Source organism: Entelurus aequoreus, linkage group LG03 (assembly GCF_033978785.1).
Source record: "Entelurus aequoreus isolate RoL-2023_Sb linkage group LG03, RoL_Eaeq_v1.1, whole genome shotgun sequence".
In the NCBI taxonomy this organism is placed as follows: domain Eukaryota; kingdom Metazoa; phylum Chordata; class Actinopteri; order Syngnathiformes; family Syngnathidae; genus Entelurus; species Entelurus aequoreus.
This window is the reverse complement of record NC_084733.1, coordinates 8436576-8461328: the sequence shown is the minus strand read 5'-3', so window position 1 is coordinate 8461328 and position 24753 is coordinate 8436576. Positions and strand designations below refer to the sequence as shown.

Here is a 24753-nt window from a genome sequence, read left to right as displayed (position 1 = left end):
TGGTGGTACTTAATGAATACTTAGGTCTACTACACTACTGTATTTAATGTCATTATGGTGGTACTTAATGAATACTTAGGTCTACTACACTACTGTATTTAATGTTGTCATTATGGTGGTACTTAATGAATACTTAGGTCTACTACACTACTGTATTTAATGTTGTCATTATGGTGGTACTTAATGAATACTTAGGTCTACTACACTACTGTATTTAATGTAGTCATTATGGTGGTACTTAATGAATACTTAGGTCTACTACACTACTGTATTTAATGTCATCATGGTGGTACTTAATGAATACTTAGGTCTACTACACTACTGTATTTCATATCATTATGGTGGTACTTAATGAATACTTAGGTCTACTACACTACTGTATTTAATGCTGTCATTATGGTGGTACTTAATGAATACTTAGGTCTACTACACTACTGTATTTAATGTCATCATGGTGGTACTTAATGAATACTTAGGTCTACTACACTACTGTATTTCATATCATTATGGTGGTACTTAATGAATACTTAGGTCTACTACACTACTGTATTCAATGTCATCATGGTGGTACTTAATGAATACTTAGGTCTACTACACTACTGTATTTCATATCATTATGGTGGTACTTAATGAATACTTAGGCCTACTACACTACTGTATTTAATGTTGTCATTATGGTGGTACTTAATGAATACTTAGGTCTACTACACTACTGTATTTAATGTTGTCATTATGGTGGTACTTAATGAATACTTAGGTCTACTACACTACTGTATTTAATGTTGTCATCATGGTGGTACTTAATGAATACTTAGGTCTACTACACTACTGTATTTAGTGTCATTATGGTGGTACTTAATGAATACGTAGGTCTACTACACTACTGTATTTAATATCATTATGGTGGTACTTAATGAATACTTAGGTCTACTACACTACTGTATTTAATGTTGTCATCATGGTGGTACTTAATGAATACTTAGGTCTACTACACTACTGTATTTAGTGTCATCATGGTGGTACTTAATGAATACTTAGGTGTACTACACTACTGTATTTAGAGTCATCATGGTGGTACTTAATGAATACTTAGGTCTACTACACTACTGTATTTAATGTTGTCATTATGGTGGTACTTAATGAATACTTAGGTCTACTACACTACTGTATTTAATGTTGTCATCATGGTGGTACTTAATGAATACTTAGGTCTACTACACTACTGTATTTAGTGTCATTATGGTGGTACTTAATGAATACGTAGGTCTACTACACTACTGTATTTAATATCATTATGGTGGTACTTAATGAATACTTAGGTCTACTACACTACTGTATTTAATGTTGTCATCATGGTGGTACTTAATGAATACTTAGGTCTACTACACTACTGTATTTAGTGTCATCATGGTGGTACTTAATGAATACTTAGGTGTACTACACTACTGTATTTAGAGTCATCATGGTGGTACTTAATGAATACTTAGGTCTACTACACTACTGTATTTAGTGTCATCATGGTGGTACTTAATGAATACTTAGGTCTACTACACTACTGTATTTAGTGTCATCATGGTGGTACTTAATGAATACTTAGGTGTACTACACTACTGTATTTAGAGTCATCATGGTGGTACTTAATGAATACTTAGGTGTACTACACTACTGTATTTAGAGTCATCATGGTGGTACTTAATGAATACTTAGGTCTACTACACTACTGTATTTAGTGTCATCATGGTGGTACTTAATGAATACTTAGGTCTACTACACTACTGTATTTAGTGTCATCATGGTGGTACTTAATGAATACTTAGGTGTACTACACTACTGTATTTAGAGTCATCATGGTGGTACTTAATGAATACTTAGGTGTACTACACTACTGTATTTAGAGTCATCATGGTGGTACTTAATGAATACTTAGGTCTACTACACTACTGTATTTAGTGTCATCATGGTGGTACTTAATGAATACTTAGGTCTACTACACTACTGTATTTAATATCATCATGGTGGTGGTTGTAGTGTTTTCTGAGGTGCTACTTAGTGAAAAAAAGTTGACAACATTGTTGTTATTATTGTCATCACTGCTACTTAGCGGAAGTAGAATTGAGGCGTGACGTCAACAACTTCTTGCCTGGACATTGCTGGGCAGTGAGTGACCTCTAGTGGCACATGTGGGTAACTGCACTGTGTGTACTAAACTATTATATAACGAACAAAGACATTATAATGAATATAAACATATTCACGTACGGACTCATGTACACAACAAATAACTTTGTAAATATGTAAATATATAAATATAACATTTTAACGCGCAGTGTTCTTTATTTTTTAGATGACGTCACCGGCGGTGGAGCATCCCTCTCCTCCCTCTTCCTGCATCCCACTCGGTGACGCTCTCCTCTCCTCTCCTCTCCTCTCCTCCTCTCTCCTCTCCTCCCAGTCTCCGCACTGCCGACCCACGCAGCATCCACAGACGCCGTGTCGGACGTGTTTCCCCCTCGCGGACCTGCTGCACGTACCCAGGCTCCGGCCGTCATCCTCCTCCCGTCTGCACGACTCGATGACGCCCAGCGAGCTGGTCTGATCCGAGCGGCCTAGCTGGTCCCTGCTGTGAAGATCCGTGGATCGTGTGCGTGGAGGAGATACTCGCCCTTGCCGTGGATGGACTGCTCTTGATTGTCTGCAGCGGCTGTGAGTCAGAAGATGGCGGACCGGGCTGAGATGTTCTCCCTCTCCACCTTCCACTCCCTCTCCCCCCCCGGCTGCAGGTAACATAACACGCTGGGTGGGGGGATGGGGGGGGGGCTTTTCACGCAGCGTGGATTAAGCCTCCACGTCATGTGACGGGAAACAATGGTCGGATCATTAATAGGAACAATATATTCCCCATCACACAGCAGATGTGACCGGAAGTGGTGGTTGTTGTTGTTGCCGAACAGGCCACGCCCTGATTGTGATTGATGCCAGAGGGGATTTATCGTACAACATCGCCTTAAAGCACAGGTTGTCAAAGTCAAGGCCCGGGGGCCAAATTTGGCCCCTGGAAATAATATGCATCAATGAAGTACTTTTGTAATAATAATAATAATAGATTTTATTTGTAAAAGCACTTTACATTGCGCAAACAACCTCAAAGTGCTACAGTGTATTGAAAAAAAAAAAAAAAAAAGATTAAAAAAAAAAAAAAAAAAAAAAAAAAACTAGAACAGCCTAATAGCTAGAACTAGTATTCATATGTCTATAAAAAGGCTTTAAAAAAAAAAAAAAAAAGCATCCACAGTCTGTGGTGCCCTCAGGTGGTCAGGGAGAGCGTTCCACAGACTGGGAGCGGCGGAGCAGAAAGCCCTGGTCTTTGTGGATGCTCTGTATTATTGTATATATCTGGTCTCATTAGAAGGATGTGGTGTGTGTGTAGAATGTTGTTGTGTTTTAGTGTTGCTAAGGAAGGTGAGGCACATTGGGGCGTGTGCATGTTGCACGGTGAAAATAAGTCCTGTAATAATAGATTTTATTTGTAAAAAGCTCTTTACATTGAGCAAACAACCTCAAAGTGCTACAGTGTATTGAAAAACAAATAAAAAGGTAATACAAATAAAAACTAGAACAGCGTAATAGCTAGTATGCATACATCTAAAAAAAGGCTTTTTTTTTTAAAAAGAAGGGTTTTTAAGCCTTTTTTAAAAGCATCCACAGTCTGTGGTGCCCTCAGGTGGTCAGGGAGAGCGTTCCACAGACCTGGAGCGGCGGAGCAGAAAGCCCCGGTCTTTGTGGATGCTCTGTATTATTGTATATATCTGGTCTCATTAGAAGGATGTGGTGTGTGTGTAGAATGTTGTTGTGTTTTAGTGTTGCTAAGGAAGGTGAGGCACATTGGGGCGTGTGCATGTTGCACGGTGAAAATAAGTCCTGTAATAATAGATTTTATTTGTAAAAAGCTCTTTACATTGAGCAAACAACCTCAAAGTGCTACAGTGTATTGAAAAACAAATAAAAAGGTAATACAAATAAAAACTAGAACAGCGTAATAGCTAGTATGCATACATCTAAAAAAAGGCTTTTTTTTTTAAAAAGAAGGGTTTTTAAGCCTTTTTTAAAAGCATCCACAGTCTGTGGTGCCCTCAGGTGGTCAGGGAGAGCGTTCCACAGACTGGGAGCGGCGGAGCAGAAAGCCACTTTTCTTACTAAATATATTCTTTCTTTCTATTTTGGGAGAGAAAAAATAAATAAATATATATATATATGTACTCCATAAATGATGTTAATATTGTCTAATTATATAGGATCAAACATTCAAACCATGTTTTAAAATAGAAATTAATACTAATAATAATGAGGACAAAGCTAGGAACAATGGGAGACTTCTGCTCCGCCGCTCCCAGTCTGTGGAACGCTCTCCCTGACCACCTGAGGGCACCACAGACTGTGGATGCTTTTAAAAAAGGCTTGAAAACCCTTCTTTTTTAAAAAAAGCCTTTTTTTAGATGTATGCATACTAGCTATTACGCTGTTCTAGTTTTTATTTGTATTACCTTTTTATTTGTTTTTTAATACACTGTAGCACTTTGAGGTTGTTTGCTCAATGTAAAGAGCTTTTTACAAATAAAATATATTATTATCATTATTATTATTATTATTATTATGTAAATAGAAATAAATACTACTAATAATGATTTCCAAGCAAGTTACCCATCAAATTGTGCAAAGTAAAAGTAGCAATAAATTTCATGGTCAAATTGTGACATTTACTGTGATTTCTACACCATTTTTCTCTCAATGAAAAAAAAAAACTGTCCTTTTTTTTTACTGTAATAAACTGTGGTGCCGTTTTGGCATTTACAGTAATACACCCAAACATATACACTTGTTGATTTGTGGTAAAAATAAACCAAAACAACAGCTAACAAACAAACTGGCAGCTCAGGTGCCAACATTTTCCTGTAAAATTGCATTTAAAAAAAAAAAATTACAGTAAAAAAATAAATGTAAATTTTACAGTAAAATTCTGGCAACTGAGCTGCCTTTTTCTTCTTTTTTTCTACCATAAAAACAACAGTAGTGTTTTCCCATTTACAGTAATATACACTACATTTACAGTAATATACACATGTACAGTAATAGACACTACATTTACAGTAAAATACACTACATGTACAGTAATATACACTACATGTACAGTAATAGACACTACATTTACAGTAAAATACACTACATTTACAGTAATATACACTACATGTACAGTAATAGACACTACATTTACAGTAATATACACTACATGTACAGTAATATACACTACATGTACAGTAATAGACACTACATTTACAGTAAAATACACTACATGTACAGTAATATACACTACATGTACAGTAATATACACATGTACAGTAATATACACTACATGTACAGTAATATACACTACATGTACAGTCATATACACTACATTTACAGTTATATACACTACATTTACAGTAATATACACTACATTTACAGTTATATACACTACATTTACAGTAATATACACTACATTTTGAGGTGACTTTATTACTTACATTTTAGTTTAAAAAAAATCTACTAATAAAATGCATCAAAAAAAGGTGTAATAATAGTATAGACTGTTAGAAGCGGCCCTCTGGGGCCACACATAAGTGCCATGTGGCCCTCAGTGACACGTCTGGCCTAGAGTTGTAGGCCCTAAGACTAAATGGAAGGTCATCACCAGCAGACAGACAAATAGTTATTAGAGGAACAACTACTAGGAACAAAATGACACTTTTAGTGTTTCCAAATGAAAAGTGACCATAATTCTTAGTTCTGGTCTTGGATGTCTTTCTTTGTCACGTGGTCAGTCTCTAGTTGTGGACTAGGAAGGACCACAACATCTTCAACCTGCTCTCACATAATCCTCATAATCATACTTCTTTTGGAGTGATATCATAACATGACTGTTTAGAGCAATGCGGACTAGTCTGAAGTCTGGACTACAGGCAGGCCAGTCTAGTACCCGCACTATTTTACTATGAAGCCACACTGTTGTAACACGTAGCTTGGCATTGTCTTGCTGAAATAAGCAGGGGCGTCCATGATAACGTTGCTCCAAAACCTGTACGTACCTTTCAGCATTAATGGTGCCTTCACAGATGTGTAAGTTACCCACGTCTTGGGCACTAATACACCCCCATACCATCACACATGCTGCCTTTTACACTTTGCGCCTATAACGGATGGTTCTTTTCCTCTTTGGTCTGGAGGACACGACGTCCACAGTTTCCAAAAACAATTTGAAATGTGGACTCGTCAGACCACAGAACACTTTTCCACTTTGTATCAGTCCATCTTAGATGAGCTCAGGCCCAGCGAAGTAGACGGCGTTTCTGGGTGTTGTTGATAAACGGTTTTCGCCTTGCATAGGAGAGTTTTAACTTGCACTTACAGATGTAGCGACCAACTGTAGTTACTGACAGTGGGTTTCTGAAGTGTTCCTGAGCCCATGTGGTGATATCCTTTACACACTGATGTCGCTTGTTGATACAGTACAGCCTGAGGGATCGAAGGTCACGGGCTTATTTTTTTTTTATAACTTTAGAAAAAGTTTCTCGTGCGCACGAGATACATGTAAAAAAAAAATTAAAAAAATAAAATATTCTTTTTAGACATGTATCTCGTGCGCACCAGAAACTTTCTCGAGATACATGTCTAAAAAAAAATAAAAAATAAAAATTATACTTTTTTTTTCTCTCCCCCATGTCCCTTTAGGGCAGGGGTAGGGAACCTATGGCTCTAGAGCCATATGTGGCTCTTTTGATAACTGCATCTGGCAGTCATCAAAAAAAAAAAATTAAATAAAATAAAAACATTATTATTTTTTTTTACACATGTATCTCGTGCGCACGAGAAACTATCTCGAGGTACATGTCTAAAAAAAAAAAAAATTATAATTTTTTTTTTTTTTTTTTTTTATAACTTTAGAAAAAGTTTCTCGTGCGCACGAGATACATGTCTAAAAAAATAAATGAAATAAAATTATGCTTTTTTTTCTCCCCCATGTCCCTTTAGTTTCGTGCATGTCTAAAAAAATATATATATATACATTCCCCCCCCCCATGTCCCTTTAGGGCAGGGGTGGGCAATTAATTTTACCGGGGGCCGCACGAGCAACCCGAGCACTGCTGGAGGGCCACATCAACAATATTTCAATTAAATTTTGCTCAATATTATTTTTTATATATACACCGTAAGATAAATAATATTAATAATAATAATTAATAATAATAGTAATACTTCAACATAGTGTATGTAACAGCATTCCATGATTAATATAAATAAATTAACATTAATAATAAATGACAGTAAAATAAGCACACGTATGACTGAGGAGTCATAGTGTAACTTTGTGTGGTGTTTGAGTTGTCCGACTTTTTGTGTGGCCATAAACGCACCAGTGGTTTAGTGCTATGCGTGTTGGTGACAGATGACAAGTTGGTTTTGGCCTGGTTTGTACAGCAGAAAATGACTAGTTTTTCGACATAGAATTGTTTTACTCATGTTTTTGGTGTGGTTATGGCTGAATATAAACAGTTTTGCTCAATAAAGTGATGGATATAATTCCTGTCCTCGAAGCATCTCGATAGACGTTACAATAATTGAACGGTGTTGACGAACACCGTTAGGGCCGCTTGTTGTCACTGTCACTCAAAGTTGCATTGCAAAATTATGTAGAATAAATATGTTTATTTGGTTTAGAATTCAGATAGGATTTGATTTGGTGCGCGGCATATATTTGCTGCGCGCAGCGGACGCTTGAGCAGTGCGCAATTGCGCAGGCACGCACCTTAGAGGGAACGTTGTTATGATCCGCTGCCCGGATCATAGTTTTAAGTTTTCTAGTCACATGTGTTTTCAGCACCTTGTGTTTGTTCGTTTCTGTTGTCATGACGGCAGATTATGCTCAGCTGCCTCTGGTTAGTGTTCGAAACGCTCACCTGTGGTCCGGGCACTAATCAGAGGGCTATTTAGTCTTCGCCCGGGCAGCACTCTGCCTGGCTTCCTAATTTGCTCATATGCAACAAGTATCGACCTCTTTGTTTCCTGCTAGCTTTCAGGCTATGCTATTTTTTTGCTTGCTAGCTCCCATGCTAGTCCTTTTGTTTTTTCTCCTGTCTGATTTAGTTCTTGAATAAATCATTTTTCCTACCTGCAAGCTGTGTCCGAGCCCGTCTGCATCCTTGGGAGAACACCTCGCACCACGATGCGACCAGGTCGTCACAGTAGGAAGCCAGCAAGAAGAAGTTCTCTCGCAGCGAGCATGTCGGAGGAGATGGACGAAGGTGCATGGATGGTGTTGCGAGCGATGGAGGCGGAGACTCTCCGCTACTCCCCCTCGGAGCGCCAGGACCTGATCTGGGGTCCTAACGGAAAGTTGGTCCCAATCCACTCCGTTTGGCCCGAGGACATCGCCACACCTCCGCACCACCGGACGCGTCAGCGAAGACGGAAGCCACCCAAGAGGTCTTCACTTCGCTGCCAAGACGCGCCACTCCCTCAAACTCCTCCACCGGTACACAGCAAGCTACATTCAGCCCAAGATTTCCCTCTTCAAAGGTCTGTTAAGCCCATCAACTACCTTACCGATGATTGTTATGACTGGCCTGTCAATCACTGGGACTGCAGCTATGACGTCATTCCGTCGGCACCCCCTGATGACACGCCGCTTGATGACGTTGTCCCGTCCATTTTAGATGACGTCATAGACAAAGACTTTTTTAGACATTATGTCAATTCTTCCTGCCAGCCATTTTCAAGTGACTTTAATTCTGCAATAAATCATTATCAGGACATTTTTTTAAGGACTAAATCTAGTCAGTCCCAGTCTCAAGTGTGGGGTGACAATAGACATTTTGGACAATTTAGAGGAGAGGATTCAGCCCCCCCCCTGACCTCCCTCCACCCACCCTTGAAGACGGTTCCAATCCGCAAGGAGCGCGTCTGGGATCCGCTTTTTGAGGGGGGGGCTAGTACTGGGAGCTGTGCGAGTGGGGTGGCACAACGGCGTGCTAAGCCGCAACCTCCTGCTCGGCCACCGCCACCAGTCCGACAACCTGCTAAGCCGCAACCGCCAGCTAGGCCACCTGCACCTAAGCTAGCGCCAAGGCTAAGGCTAGCACCAGCTCCACCACAGGTACCAGTACCTGCACCTCGACTGGTTCTCACACCAGTACCTGTACCTCGGCTGGTTCCCGCACCAGTACCTGCTCCACGGCTGGTCCCCGCACCAGTACCTGCTCCACGGCTGGTCCCCGCACCAGTACCTGCTCCACGGCTGGTCCCCGCACCAGTACCTGCACCACGACTGGTTCTCGCACCAGTACCTGCACCACGACTGGTTCTCGCACCAGTACCTGCACCACGACTGGTTCTCGCACCAGTACCTGCACCACGACTGGTTCTCGCACCAGTACCTGCACCACGACTGGTTCTCGCACCAGTACCTGCACCACGACTGGTTCTCGCACCAGTACCTGCACCACGACTGGTTCTCGCACCAGTACCTGCACCACGGCTGGTTCTCGCACCAGCACCTGTACCACGACTGGTTCTCGCACCAGCGACTCCGGCTGCCACGATAGCGACTCCTGCTGCCACGACAGCGACTCCTGCTGCCACGACAGCGACTCCTGCTGCCACGACAGCGACTCCTGCTGCCACGACAGCGACTCCTGCTGCCACGACAGCGACTCCTGCTGCCACGACAGCGACTCCGGCTGCCACGACAGCGACTCCGGCTGCCACGACAGCGACTCCGGCTGCCACGACAGCGACTCCGGCTGCCACGACAGCGACTCCTGCTGCCACGACAGCGGCGACTCCTGCTGCCACGACAGCGGCGACTCCGGCTGCCACGACAGCGACTCCGGCTGCCACGGCGACGTCGACACCGGCTGCCACGGCGACGTCGACACCTACCGCTTCCACGGCGACGTCTCAGCGACCTCGAGTGGTCCGGCTGCGCAAGCAGCTCTCTCAGAGGACTCAGAGGCTGCTGAAATTCTGGCGCCACTCACGCCCACCTTCTCGGCGGCCACGAATGTGGCCTTACCGTGGTCGCCCGCCTCGCCCGCCTCGCCAGCGGCGGCGGCGTTCCATTCGCCGCCGCCACCTGACCCTTCCCCGGTGGATTCGGGGACATGTGGCCTGGCGACCCACCACCAAGTCACCCCCCCGCCCGCCCTTGACTCGTGAACTATTGCTTGTTTTTTTTTTTCTGGTTCCAGTTGGTTTTTTTTGTTTTAAAGGGACATCTGGAATCTGTCCTTTTAGGGGGGGGTACTGTTATGATCCGCTGCCCGGATCATAGTTTTAAGTTTTCTAGTCACAAGTGTTTTCAGCACCTTGTGTTTGTTCGTTTCTGTTGTCATGACGGCAGATTATGCTCAGCTGCCTCTGGTTAGTGTTCGAAACGCTCACCTGTGGTCCGGGCACTAATCAGAGGGCTATTTAGTCTTCGCCCGGGCAGCACTCTGCCTGGCTTCCTAATTTGCTCATATGCAACAAGTATCGACCTCTTTGTTTCCTGCTAGCTTTCAGGCTATGCTATTTTTTTGCTTGCTAGCTCCCATGCTAGTCCTTTTGTTTTTTCTCCTGTCTGATTTAGTTCTTGAATAAATCATTTTTCCTACCTGCAAGCTGTGTCCGAGCCCGTCTGCATCCTTGGGAGAACACCTCGCACCACGATGCGACCAGGTCGTCACAAACGTTGCTTGGCAGTCCATGTCTTGTTGAAAACACGCCATTCTTCATCAACTTTTCTCTTTTTAGCGTCTCGGGTGTAAACCGTGCATCACTTGTCGCTGCATGTGCACCTTCACTCGCGGGTTACACACGGACACACGCCCATAAATAATAATTTTCAAAATAAAAGCAGCACAGTTGTATTGCGCGCACGACATAGATGTTTTTTCAACTTTATTTTGTAATTTGTGATTGCAGCTGTTCACATTCACTCACAACCACGCACACGCATACGTCCACACGGAAGTAATACAAATAACGATTTTCAAAACAAAAGCAGCACCGTTGTATTGCACACTCGACATAGATACTTTTTAAAATTTATTTTGTAATTTAGAATTGGCCTCACGCGGGCCGGACAGGGACGCACAAAGGGCCGGATGCGGCCCGCGGGCCGCAGAATGCCCAGGTCTGCTTTAGGGGCTCCGTAGAAAAGTACTTTATTGACACATATTATTTCCAGGGCCAAATAAAATGAAGTGGTGGGCCACATCTTGACTTTGACACCCTACACAAGGTGTGCAAGAGATACATGTAAAAAAATCAACAAAAAAAAACAATATTTTTTTTATCTCGTGCGCAAGACAAACTATCTTGAGATACATGTCTAAAAGAAAAAAAAAATATTCAAATTTAAAAAATTTTTTTTTTTATAACTTTAGAAAAAGTTTCTCGTGCGCACGAGATACATGTCTAAAAAAAAATAAAATTAAACAAAAAAAAAAACAAATATTTTTTTTAGACATGTATCTCGTGCGCAAGACAAACTATCTCGAGATACATGTCTAAAAGAAAAAAAAAAAAATTCTAATTTTTTTTTTTTATAACTTTAGAAAAAGTTTCTCGTGCGCACGAGATACATGTCTAAAAAAAAAAAAAAAAAAAATTATACTTTTTTTTTCTCCCCATGTCCCTTTAGGGGCTCGGTAGAAAAGTACTTTATTGATACATATTATTTCCAGGGCCAAATAAAAAGAAGTGGTGGGCCACATCTTGACTTTGACACCCTACACCAGGGGTAGGGAACCTATGGCTCTAGAGCCAGATGTGGCTCTTTTGATGACTGCATCTGGCTCTCAGATAAATCTTAGCTGACACTGCTTAACACGATAAGTAATGACTAATTCCGCTGGTAATCACAGTGTTAAAAATAACCACGTATCAACCAGACTACAAAGCCATCAGCAAAACCATGCAGCACCAGAAGTCGTATTAATGGTAAGATAAGAGACTTATTATACTCTAAAAATGTTGGTCTTACTTAAAATGCAAGCATTTAGTTGTATTCATTGTTAAAAAATATTATACGGCTCTCAAGGAAATACATTTTAAAATATTTGGCTTTCATGGCTCTCTTAGCCAAAAAGGTTCCCGACCCCTGCCCTAAAGGGACATGGGGGAAATTATTTTTAAACATTTTTTATATTATTTGTATTTTTTTTTAGACATGTATCTCGTGTGCACGAGAAACTTTTTATAAAGTTATAAAAAAAAAAAAAAAAGGTATCTTTTTTTTTTTTTTTAGACATGTACCTCATGCGCACGAGAAACTATCTCGTGCACAAGAGAAACATTCTTGTGCGCACGGGATAGTTTCTCGTACGCACTAGATACATGTAAAAAAAATTATAAAATAAAATAAAAATATATATATATTTTTTAGACATGTATCACGTGTGCACGAGAAACTATCTCGAGGTAGATGTCTAAAAAAAAATTATATATATATATATTATATTTTTTTGTAACTTTATAAAAAGTTTCTCGTGTGCACGAGAAAGTTTCTCGTGTGCACAAGATACATGTAAAAAAAAACAAAAAAAAAAACAAATATTTGTTTTAGACATGTATCTTGTGCACACGAGAAACTATCTCGAGATACATGTCTAAAAGAAAAAATTCTATTTTTTTTTTTTATAACTTTAGAAAAAGTTTCTCGTGCGCACGAGATACATGTCTAAAAAAAAAAAAAAAAAAAAAAAATAATTCCCCCCCCCCCATGTCCCTTTAGGGGCTCCGTAGAAAAGTACTTTATTGATACATATTATTTCCAGGGCCAAATAAAATGAAGGCCCTGGAAATAATATGGGGGAAAATAATTTCCCCCCATGTCCCTTTAGGGCCTAAAGGGACATGGGGGAAATTATTTTTTTTATAATTTTATTTTATTTGTATTTTTTTAGACATGTATCTCGTGCGCAGGAGAAACTTTTTATAAAGTTATAAAAAAATAAAAAAAATTTATAATTTTTTTTTTTTTTTAGACATGTAACTTTCTCATGGGCACGGAATAGTTTCTCGTGCGCACCAGATACATGTAAAAAAAATTATAAAATAAAATAAAAATATTATTATTTTTTTTTATACATGTATCTCGTGCGCAGGAGAAACTATCTCGAGGTACATGTTTAAAAAAAAAAAAAAAAATTATAATCTTTTTCTTTTTTTTATCTTTATAAAAAGTTTCTCGTGTGCAAGAGATACATGTAAAAAAACCCCCAAAAAAACAAACTATTTTTTTTAGACATGTATCTCGTGTGCAAGACAAACTATCTTGAGATACATGTCTAAAAGAAAAAAAAAAATTCAAATTTTTTAAATTTTTTTTTATAACTTTAGAAAAAGTTTCTCGTGCGCACGAGATACATGTCTAAAAAAAAATTTTTTTTTTAAATTATACTTTTTTTTTCTTTTCCCCCAGGTCCCTTTAGGGGCTCGGTAGAAAAGTACTTTATTGATACATATTATTTCCAGGGCCAAATAAAAAGAAGTGGTGGGCCACATCTTGACTTTGACACCCTACATCAGGGGTAGGGAACCTATGGCTCTAGAGCCAGATGTGGCTCTTTTGATGACTGCATCTGGCTCTCAGATAAACCTTAGCTGACACTGCTTAACATGATAAGTAATGACTAATTCCGCTGGTAATCACAGTGTTAAAAATAACCACGTATCAACCAGACTACAAAGCCATCAGCAAAATCATGCAGCACCAGAAGTCGCATTAATGGTAAGATAAGAGACTTATTATACTCTAAAAATGTTGGTCTTACTTAAAAATGCAAGCATTTAGTTGTATTCATTGTTAAAAAATATTATACGGCTCTCACGGAAATACATTTTAAAATATTTGGCTTTCATGGCTCTCTCAGCCAAAAAGGTTCCCGACTCCTGCCCTAAAGGGACATGGGGGAAATTATTTTTTTTTACAATTTTATCTTATTTGTATTTTTTTTTAGTAATGTATCTCGTGCGCAAGAGAAAGTTTCTCTTGCGCACGGGAGGTTAGTTTTTCGTGCGCACTAGATAAATGTAAAAAAAAAATTATAAAATAAAATAAAAATAATTTTTTTTTTAGACATGTATCTCGTGCACACGAGAAACCATTTCGAGGTACATGTCTAAAAAAAAAAAAAAAAAAAAAGTTTTTCTTTTTTTTATAATTATAAAAAGTTTTTTGTGCGCACGAGATAATTTCTCGTGTGCACGAAATACATGTCAAAAAAAATAAAAAAATAATTTTTTTTAGACATGTATCTCGTGCGCACGAGAAACTATCTCGAGGTACATGTCTAAAAAAAAAAAAAAAATTACAATTTTTTATTTTTTTATTTTTATAACTTTATGAAAAGTTTCTTTTGAGCACGAGATAGTTTCTCGTGTGCATGAGATACATGTCAAAAAAAGAAAAAATAATTTTTTTTAGACATGTATCTCGTGCACACGAGAAACTATTTCGAGGTACATGTCTAAAAAAAAATACAAATATTTTTTTTATTTTTTTTATAACTTTATAAAAAGTTTTTTGTGCGCACGAGATAGTTTCTCGTGTGCACGAAATACAAAAAAATTAAAAAATAATTTTTTTTAGACATGTATCTCGTGCGCACGAGAAACTATCTCGAGGTACATGTCTAAAAAAAAAAAAAAAATTATAACTTTTTTTAATTTTTTTTTTATAACTTTATGAAAAGTTTCTTTTGAGCACGAGATAGTTTCTCGTGTGCATGAGATACATGTAAAAAAAAAAATATAATAATTTTTTTAGACATGTATCTCGTGCACACGAGAAACTATCTCGAGGTACATGTCTAAAAAAAAAAAAAAATTATAATTTTTTTCTTTTTTTTTTATAACTTTATAAAAAGTTTCTTGTGTGCATGGGATAGTTTCTCGTGTGCACGAGATACATGTAAAAAAAACAAACAAAAAAAACTAATTTTTCTTAGACATGTATCTCGTGCGCACGAGAAACTATCTCGAGGTACATGTCTAAAAAAAAAAAAAAAATCATAATTTAAAATTATTTTTTTTATAACTTTATAAAAAGTTTCTTTTGCGCACGAGATAGTTTCTCGTGTGCATGAGATACATGTAAAAAAAAAAAAGAAAAAAAAAAAATTATACATTTTCCCCCTCGTCCCATGTCCCTTTAGGGGCTCCGTAGAAAAGTACTTTATTGATACATATTATTTCCAGGGCCAAATAAAATGAAGTGGTGGGCCACATCTTGACTTTGACACCCTGCATTACCTTTGTCAGCCTTAGTCAAACTATGGTATTTTAGATAAGAATACATTTGATCAAACGTACAAATACATGTCCTGTGTGTCTAAGTGAGGGACAAAAAGCTGCTGATAAAGTGCAGAAATATTTTGGTTTGTAAAAGTTTGCTAGTTGGATCATTCTAGTGCATGGGTGTCAAACTTGGCCCGCCGTGTAATTTCATTTGGCCCTTGAGGCAATATCAAATTAACACTAGAGCTGGCCCGCCGGCATTATACACCGCATTCACCGCTAATACTCATACATTCAGAGCCCCTCCCGAAAATCTCTCGGGGCAACCATTCTCCCGAATATCTCCCGATTTCCACCCGGACAACAATATTGGGGGCGTGCCTTAAAGGCACTGCCTTCAACGTCCTCTACAACCTGTCGTCACGTCTGCTTTTCCTCCATACAACAGCATAAGTGAATGCAAGGCATACTTGGTCAATAGCCATACAGGTCACACTGAGGGTGGCCGTATAAACAACTTGAACACTGTTACAAATATGCGCCAGACTGTGAACCCACACCAAACAAGAATGACAAACACATTTCGGGAGAACATCCGCACCGTAACACAACAGAACAAATACCCAGAACCCCTTGCAGCACTAACTCTTCCAGGACGCTACGATATACACCCCCCCGCTACCACCAAACCCCGCCCCCACCCACCAAGTTAATGTTGATATTTACCTCAGAAGGCTGCAAATAGAAAATAGGCATGACCTTTTTTAAAAAAAAAATTGTATTTAATATACCATTGATGTTTTTTCGTTTGTTTTTTGAAAGTTGATTTTGCACTATTAAGTTGTATAAGCGTTGCTTGTCTCATATTCAGTTTTAAAGCAAATCAGTGTAGCAAACTGAGCAATAATTCACGTTTTATTCGTGCACTTTCCTTTGCTACTTCAAGGCTTGAATGTTTGATTCATTCATTATTGTTATTCTATTTTCAAATTTATTATTAGCCTGTGGAAAAAGTTTATTTTGATATTTACCTCAGAAGGCTGCAAATAGAAAAGAGGCATTCAATTTTTATTTAAATTTTATTTAATATGCCATTGATATTTTTTAATTATTATTATTATTTGAAACTCGATTTTGCATGTCACTATAAAGTTATATAAGCTTTGCTTGTTCAATATTCAATGCAAAACTTGTTTGAGTCCCTATTAAAAGGTTAATTTGTTCAGTTTTAAATTTTGGCCCACTCTGTATTTGAGTTGGACACCCCTGCTCTAGTGGGACTTGGTGGACGCTCAGATGAAATGTGTCAAAGTGAGATGCAGGAGGAGGTGAAATGTGTCAAAGTGAGATGCAGGAGGAGGTGAAATGTGTCAAAATGGGATGCAGGAGGAGGTGAAATGTGTCAAAGTGAGATGCAGGAGGAGGTGAAATGTGTCAAAGTGAGATGCAGGAGGAGGTGAAATGTGTCAAAGTGGGATGCAGGAGGAGGTGAAATGTGTCAAAGTGAGATGCAGGAGGGTGAAATGTGTCAAAGTGGGATGCAGGAGGAGGTGAAATGTGTCAAAGTGAGATGCAGGAGGGTGAAATGTGTCAAAATGGGATGCAGGAGGAGGTGAAATGTGTCATAGTGGGATGCAGGAGGAGGTGAAATGTGTCAAAGTGAGATGCAGGAGGGTGAAATGTGTCAAAGTGGGATGCAGGAGGAGGTGAAATGTGTCAAAGTGAGATGCAGGAGGAGGTGAAATGTGTCAAAGTGGGATGCAGGAGGGTGAAATGTGTCAAAGTGGGATGCAGGAGGAGGTGAAATGTGTCAAAGTGGGATGCAGGAGGAGGTGAAATGTGTCAAAGTGGGATGCAGGAGGAGGTGAAATGTGTCAAAGTGAGATGCAGGAGGAGGTGAAATGTGTCAAAGTGGGATGCAGGAGGGTGTGAAATGTGTCAAAGCGGGATGCAGGAGGAGGTGAAATGTGTCAAAGTGGGATGCAGGAGGAGGTGAAATGTGTCAAAGTGGGATGCAGGAGGAGGTGAAATGTGTCAAAGTGAGATGCAGGAGGAGGTGAAATGTGTCAAAGTGAGATGCAGGAGGGTGAAATGTGTCAAAGTGGGATGCAGAAGGAGGAGAAATGCGTCAAAGTGGGATGCAGGAGGAGGTGAAATGTGTCAAAGTGGGATGCAGGAGGAGGTGAAATGTGTCAAAGTGAGATGCAGGAGGGTGAAATGTGTCAATGTGGGATGCAGGAGGAGGTGAAATGTGTCAAAGTGAGATGAAGGAGGGTGAAATGTGTCAAAGTGGGATGCAGGAGGAGGTGAAATGTGTCAAAGTGGGATGCAGGAGGAGGTGAAATGTGTCAAAGTGGGATGCAGGAGGACGTGAAATGTGTCAAAGTGGGATGCAGGAGAAGGTGAAATGTGTCAAAGTGGGATGCAGGAGGAGGTGAAATGTGTCAAAGTGGGATGCAGGAGAAGGTGAAATGTGTCAAAGTGGGATGCAGGAGGAGGTGAAATGTGTCAAAGTGAGATGCAGAAGGGTGAAATGTGTCAAAGTGGGATGCAGGAGGAGGTGAAATGTGTCAAAGTGGGATGCAGGAGGAGGTGAAATGTGTCAAAGTGGGATGCAGGAGGAGGTGAAATGTGTCAAAGTGGGATGCAGGAGGGTGAAATGTGTCAAAGTGGGATGCAGGAGGAGGTGAAATGTGTCAAAGTGAGATGCAGGAGGGTGAAATGTGTCAAAGTGGGATGCAGGAGGAGGTGAAATGTGTCAAAGTGGGATGCAGGAGGAGGTGAAATGTGTCAAAGCGGGATGCAGGAGGAGGTGAAATGTGTCAAAGTGGGATGCAGGAGGAGGTGAAATGTGTCAAAGTGGGATGCAGGAGGAGGTGAAATGTGTCAAAGTGAGATGCAGGAGGAGGTGAAATGTGCCAAAGTGAGATGCAGGAGGAGGTGAAATGTGTCAAAGTGGGATGCAGGAGGAGGTGAAATGTGTCAAAGTGGGATGCAGGAGGAGGTGAAATGTGTCAAAGTGGGATGCAGGAGGAGGTGAAATGTGTCAAAGTGGGATGCAGGAGGAGGTGAAATGTGTCAAAGTGGGATGCAGGAGGAGGTGAAATGTGTCAAAGTGAGATGCAGGAGGGTGAAATGTGTCAATGTGGGATGCAGGAGGAGGTGAAATGTGTCAAAGTGAGATGCAGGAGGGTGAAATGTGTCAAAGTGGGATGCAGGAGGAGGTGAAATGTGTCAAAGTGGGATGCAGGAGGAGGTGAAATGTGTCAAAGTGGGATGCAGGAGGACGTGAAATGTGTCAAAGTGGGATGCAGGAGAAGGTGAAATGTGTCAAAGTGGGATGCAGGAGGAGGTGAAATGTGTCAAAGTGGGATGCAGGAGAAGGTGAAATGTGTCAAAGTGGGATGCAGGAGGAGGTGAAATGTGTCAAAGTGAGATGCAGAAGGGTGAAATGTGTCAAAGTGGGATGCAGGAGGAGGTGAAATGTGTCAAAGTGGGATGCAGGAGGAGGTGAAATGTGTCAAAGTGGGATGCAGGAGGAGGTGAAATGTGTCAAAGTGGGATGCAGGAGGGTGAAATGTGTCAAAGTGGGATGCAGGAGGAGGTGAAATGTGTCAAAGTGAGATGCAGGAGGGTGAAATGTGTCAAAGTGGGATGCAGGAGGAGGTGAAATGTGTCAAAGTGGGATGCAGGAGGAGGTGAAATGTGTCAAAGCGGGATGCAGGAGGAGGTGAAATGTGTCAAAGTGGGATGCAGGAAGAGGTGAAATTTGTCAAAGTGAGATGCAGGAGGGTGAAATGTGTCAAAGTGAGATGCAGGAGGAGGATGCTCGCCAGCAGGGTGTGCCTCTGCAGCATCAGCTGATGCTGACTCAGCATGTGTCACTCCGCATTTAGAGCGGCACCACTTCCTGTTGGACGTGTGCACCCACAGCTGACAGGTGATGTGAGGAGATGGACCGACAGCTAGACTTTACACCAGGAGGGTCAAACTCCTTTGCACTGAGGGCCACATGGCAGTTATGGTTGTCCTCAGAGGGGCCACTTGTAACAATATCACTATACATGTATTAGGGTTGTACGGTATACCAATACTGGTATAGCACCGCCATACTAATGAATCATATTGTCGTCACGTCATGACATTGCTGGTTTTAGGAGCATGTTCGGCAGCGCACACACACACAGAGTACTTACAAGCAGACACAGCGTGTAGACAGGAAAGAGACGCATTTTGGTGTAAAAAGTCAAGATAAAGGTGAAGTTGTAACACTGAAAGGTGCTGTAAGGCATCCTCGTCTCCATAGTGACGAATAAAGTAAGTTTCTTACAAGTATCATTATCACTGGAGGACGAGGAGTAGCTAAACATGCTTCACTACACACCGTAGGAGGATACAATAGCTCACCGCCGTCACAATGTCAACAAAACGCCACGAGTGGATCTACACCTGACATCCACTGTAATGATACCAAGTACAAAAGTGTATCTAGTCCATACTACTATGATTACATCGATATTTTTTTAGCACCACATATTTTTTTTACTTTTTGTGATACGGCCCTGGACACATGGGGGACTTTGAATATGACCAATGTGTGATCCTGTAGCTACTTGGTATCGCATCGATACCTAAATGTGTGGTATCATCCAAAACTAATGTAAAGTATCAAAGAAGAGAAGAATAAGTGATTATTACATTTTTAACAGAACATGTTAAAAACAGAAAATGAGCAGATATTAACAGTAAATGAACAAGTGGATTAATAGTACATTTTTACAGTTTGTCCCTCATAATGTAGACCAGTGGTCCCCAACCACCGGGCCGCGGCCTGGTACCGGTCCGCGGACCGATTGGTACCGGGCCGCACAACAATTTAAAAAAAAATAAATAAAAAATTATGAAATCAACATAAAAAACACAATATATACATTCTATATCAATATAGATCAATACAGTCTGCAGGGATACAGTCCGTAAGCACACATGATTGTATTTATTTACGTAAAAAAAATAAAAAAAAAAATTTTTTTTTTTTTTTTTTTTAATGAAATCAACATAAAAAACACAATATATACATTCTATATCAATATAGATCAATACAGTCTGCAGGGATACAGTCCGTAAGCACACATGATTGTATTTATTTACGTAAAAAAAAAAAAAAAAAAAATTTTTTTTTTTTTTAATGAAATCAACATAAAAAACACAATATATACATTCTATATCAATATAGATCAATACAGTCTGCAGGGATACAGTCCGTAAGCACACATGATTGTATTTATTTACGTTAAAAAAAAAAAAATAAATAAATAAAAAGTTTTTTTTTTTTTTATGAAATCAACATAAAAAACACAATATATACATTCTATATCAATATAGATCAATACAGTCTGCAGGGATACAGTCCGTAAGCACACATGATTGTATTTATTTACGTAAAAAAAAAAAAAAAAAAAAAATTTTTTTTTTTATGAAATCAACATAAAAAACACAATATATACATTCTATATCAATATAGATCAATACAGTCTGCAGGGATACAGTCCGTAAGCACACATGATTGTATTTATTTACGTAAAAAAAAAAAAAAAAAAAAAAAAAAAAAAAAAAAAAAAAAAAGAAATCAACATAAAAAACACAATATATACATTCTATATCAATATAGATCAATACAGTCTGCAGGGATACAGTCCGTAAGCACACATTATTGTATTTATTTACGTTAAAAAAAAAAATAAAAAAATAAAAAAAAGTTTTTTTTTTTTTTATGAAATCAACATAAAAAACACAATATATACATTATATATCAATATAGATCAATACAGTCTGCAGGGATACAGTCCGTAAGCACACATGATTGTATTTATTTACGTTAAAAAAATAAAAAAAATAAAAAGGTTTTTTTTTTTAAATGAAATCAACATAAAAACACAATATATACATTCTATATCAATATAGATCAATACAGTCTGCAGGGATACAGTCCGTAAGCACACATGATTGTATTTATTTACGTTAAAAAAAAAAAAAAAAAAAAAAAAAAGTTTTTTTTATTTTTATGAAATCAACATAAAAAACACAATATATACATTCTATATCAATATAGATCAATACAGTCTGCAGGGATACAGTCCGTAAGCACACATGATTGTATTTATTTACGTAAAAAAAAAAAAAAAAAAAAAAAAAAAAATTTTTTTTTTTATGAAATCAACATAAAAAACACAATAGATACATTCTATATCAATATAGATCAATACAGTCTGCAGGGATACAGTCCGTAAGCACACATGATTGTATTTATTTACGTAAAAAAAAAAAAAAATTTTTTTTTTTTTTATGAAATCAACATAAAAAACAATATATACATTCTATATCAATATAGATCAATACAGTCTGCAGGGATACAGTCCGTAAGCACACATGATTGTATTTATTTACGTAAAAAAAAAAAAAAAAAAAAAAAAAAATTAAATACACCCCCCACCGGTCCGTGGGACACATTTTCAAGCGTTGACCGGTCCGCAGCTACAAAAAGGTTGGGGACCACTGATGTAGACAATGTAATAGGTAGATAAATGACGGGGCAGGTGGTCCCGCCCACAACATGGTGGTGAACGTGGCACACAAAAGACCCACGTATCTTTGTGTGAGCTTTACTAAAGACGTGGTATGACTAATATTGTTGTTTGATTCATGGCCGACACAACAATTGTTAAGGTGAAGCGAGGTCGCCATGGCAACGACTCTATGGTGCCTTAATAATGATGCGCTATGACTACTATTGTTGTTTGATTCATGGCCGACACAACAATTGCTAAGGTGAAGCGAGGTCGCCATGGCAACGACTCTCTATGGCGCTTCAGGTCCTTCCGACATTCCTCTGCTGACACTAGAAGCAGTCAGCTGATGGCGCCGACGTTGCCACGGTTACGGCGAGGTCATCAGTGAGAGCGACCACGTTGTGTACATCTGGCATCCTTCCCCTCCTATTAGACGCACTGCAATGCAGCATTTTTCTTGCACTTGCAGCCAGCTGTTAGGAAATAAAGGCCCGCTGCAGCTAACCACACAAACATTACACGTCATTGGTCATCAACTCTTCAACTTGCAAAGTTTTGGAGACTATTGAGCGTAGCGTATATAACCTCTACATTTATACCTTGTGTTATTTACACACGTGTATATAACCTCTACATTTATACCTTGTGTTATTTACACACGTGTATATAACCTCTACATTTATACCTTGTGTTATTTACACACGTGTATATAACCTCTACATTTATACCTTGTGTTATTTACACACGTGTATATAACCTCTACATTTATACCTTGTTATTCACACGTGTATATAACCTCTACATTTATACCTTGTGTTATTTACACACGTGTATATAACCTCTACATTTATACCTTGTGTTATTTACACACGTGTATATAACCTCTACATTTATACCTTGTGTTATTTACACACATGTATATAACCTCTACATTTATACCTTGTGTTATTTACACACGTGTATACAACCTCTACATTTATACCTTGTGTTATTCACACGTGTATATAACCTCTACATTTATACCTTGTTATTTACACACGAGTATATAACCTCTACATTTATACCTTGTGTTATTTACACACATGTATATAACCTCTACATTTATACCTTGTGTTATTCACACGTGTATATAACCTCTACATTTATACCTTGTTATTTACACACGAGTATATAACCTCTACATTTATACCTTGTGTTATTTACACACATGTATATAACCTCTACATTTATACCTTGTGTTATTTACACACGTGTATATAACCTCTACATTTATACCTTGTGTTATTTACACAGAAATATGATGAAAATGTTTATTCCTTGTTTCCAAACGGTGTCTGTAACACGGCAGTAAAACGGCTGATCGAGCAAAACAGAAGTCATGGTCATGGAGCCACTAGCTGCACAAGCTAGCTCTCCAATCAGTGTGTTTGTGTCTATTTGTCTGATGTGGTTGTGTCTTTGTGTCTGATGTGTTTGTGTCTATTTGTCTGATGTGTGTGTGAGTGTGTATTTGTGTCTGATGTGTGTGTCTATTTGTCTGATGTGTTTTTTTCTATTCGTCTGTGTTTTTGTCTGATGTGTTTGTGTCTATTTGTCTGATGTGTGTGTCTGTTTGTCTGATGTGTTTTTGTCTATTTGTCTGATGTGTGTGTGTGTCTATTTGTCTGATGTGTGCGTCTATTTGCCTGATGTGTGTGTCTGTTCGTCTGATGTGTTTTTGTCTATTTGTCTGATGTGTGTGTCTATTTGTCTGATGTGTGTGTGTCTGATGTGTGTGTCTATTTGTCTGATGTGTTTTTGTCTATTCGTCTGATGTGTTTTTGTCTATTTGTCTGATGTGTGTGTGTGTGTCTGATGTTCTATTTGTCTGATGTGTGTGTCTATTTGTCTGATGTGTGTGTCTATTTGTCTGATGTGTGTGTCTGTTTGTCTGATGTGTGTGTCTGTTTGTCTGATGGGTTTGTGTCTACTTGTCTGATGTGTGTGTCTATTTGTCTGTTGTGTGTGTGTCTATTTGTCTGGTGTGTGTGTGTCTGATGTGTGTGTGTCTGATGTGTGTGTCTATTTGTCTAATGTGTGTGTGTCTATTTGTCTGGTGTGTGTGTCTATTTGTCTGATGTGTTTGTGTCTGATACGTGTGTATATTTGTCTGATGTGTGTGTCTATTTGTCTGATGTGTTTGTGTCTATTTGTCTGATGTGTGTGTGTGTGTGATGTGTTTATAGGCCCGCCCACGACATCAGTTTGGAGGAGTTTGACGATGAAGATCTCTCAGAAATCACAGATGACTGCGGGATCGGACTAAATTATGACTCTGATCGTTATGAAAAGGTAAGTCACTTACTTTGTCTTCCTTAATATTACCATGTATCACTATACATCACCATATATCATCATGTATCACTATTTATGACCATATATCACTATATATTGATGCATTTCATCCATGAGAGTGATCGGCCGATACCAATGACATGTATGAACTGTAATTGGTTCCATGTATCAATGGTGAGGGATATGTAATGAATACGTACAATTGTTGGATGACAACAAAGTCCAGAGTACACAATGACTAAACACAACACAATTGTTGGATGACAACAAAGTCCAGAGTACAAGATGACTGAACACAACACAATTGTTGGATGACAACAAAATCAAGAGTACACAATGACTAAACACAACACAATTGTTGGATGACAACAAAGTCCAGAGTACAAGATGACTAAACACAAAACAATTGTTGGATGACAACAAAGTCCAGAGTACAAGATGACTAAACACAAAACAATTGTTGGATGACAACAAAAGTCCAGAGTACACAATGACTAAACACAACACAATTGTTGGATGACAACAAAGTCCAGAGTAC

The 24753-nt window shown here is 39.0% G+C and overlaps 1 protein-coding gene and 1 long non-coding RNA gene across 2 annotated transcripts in view; both read left to right on the top strand.

Annotated features, from left to right (window-relative positions):
- The first annotated feature begins 2428 nt into the window (after positions 1-2428).
- Positions 2429-24753, top strand: part of LOC133646084 (C-Jun-amino-terminal kinase-interacting protein 2-like) — a 46525-nt gene continuing 24200 nt past the window's right edge. The window contains exons 1-2 of the mRNA XM_062041080.1: positions 2429-2780; positions 24107-24212. Of these exons, the coding sequence (XP_061897064.1) occupies positions 2716-2780; positions 24107-24212 (171 nt within the window). The 5' untranslated portion in view covers positions 2429-2715. The remainder of the gene's footprint in view (positions 2781-24106; positions 24213-24753) is intronic.
- Positions 16108-17372, top strand: LOC133646088 (uncharacterized). Its single transcript, XR_009825227.1, has 3 exons — positions 16108-16640; positions 17051-17080; positions 17337-17372. It is a non-coding gene; the product is annotated as an uncharacterized LOC133646088 (long non-coding RNA).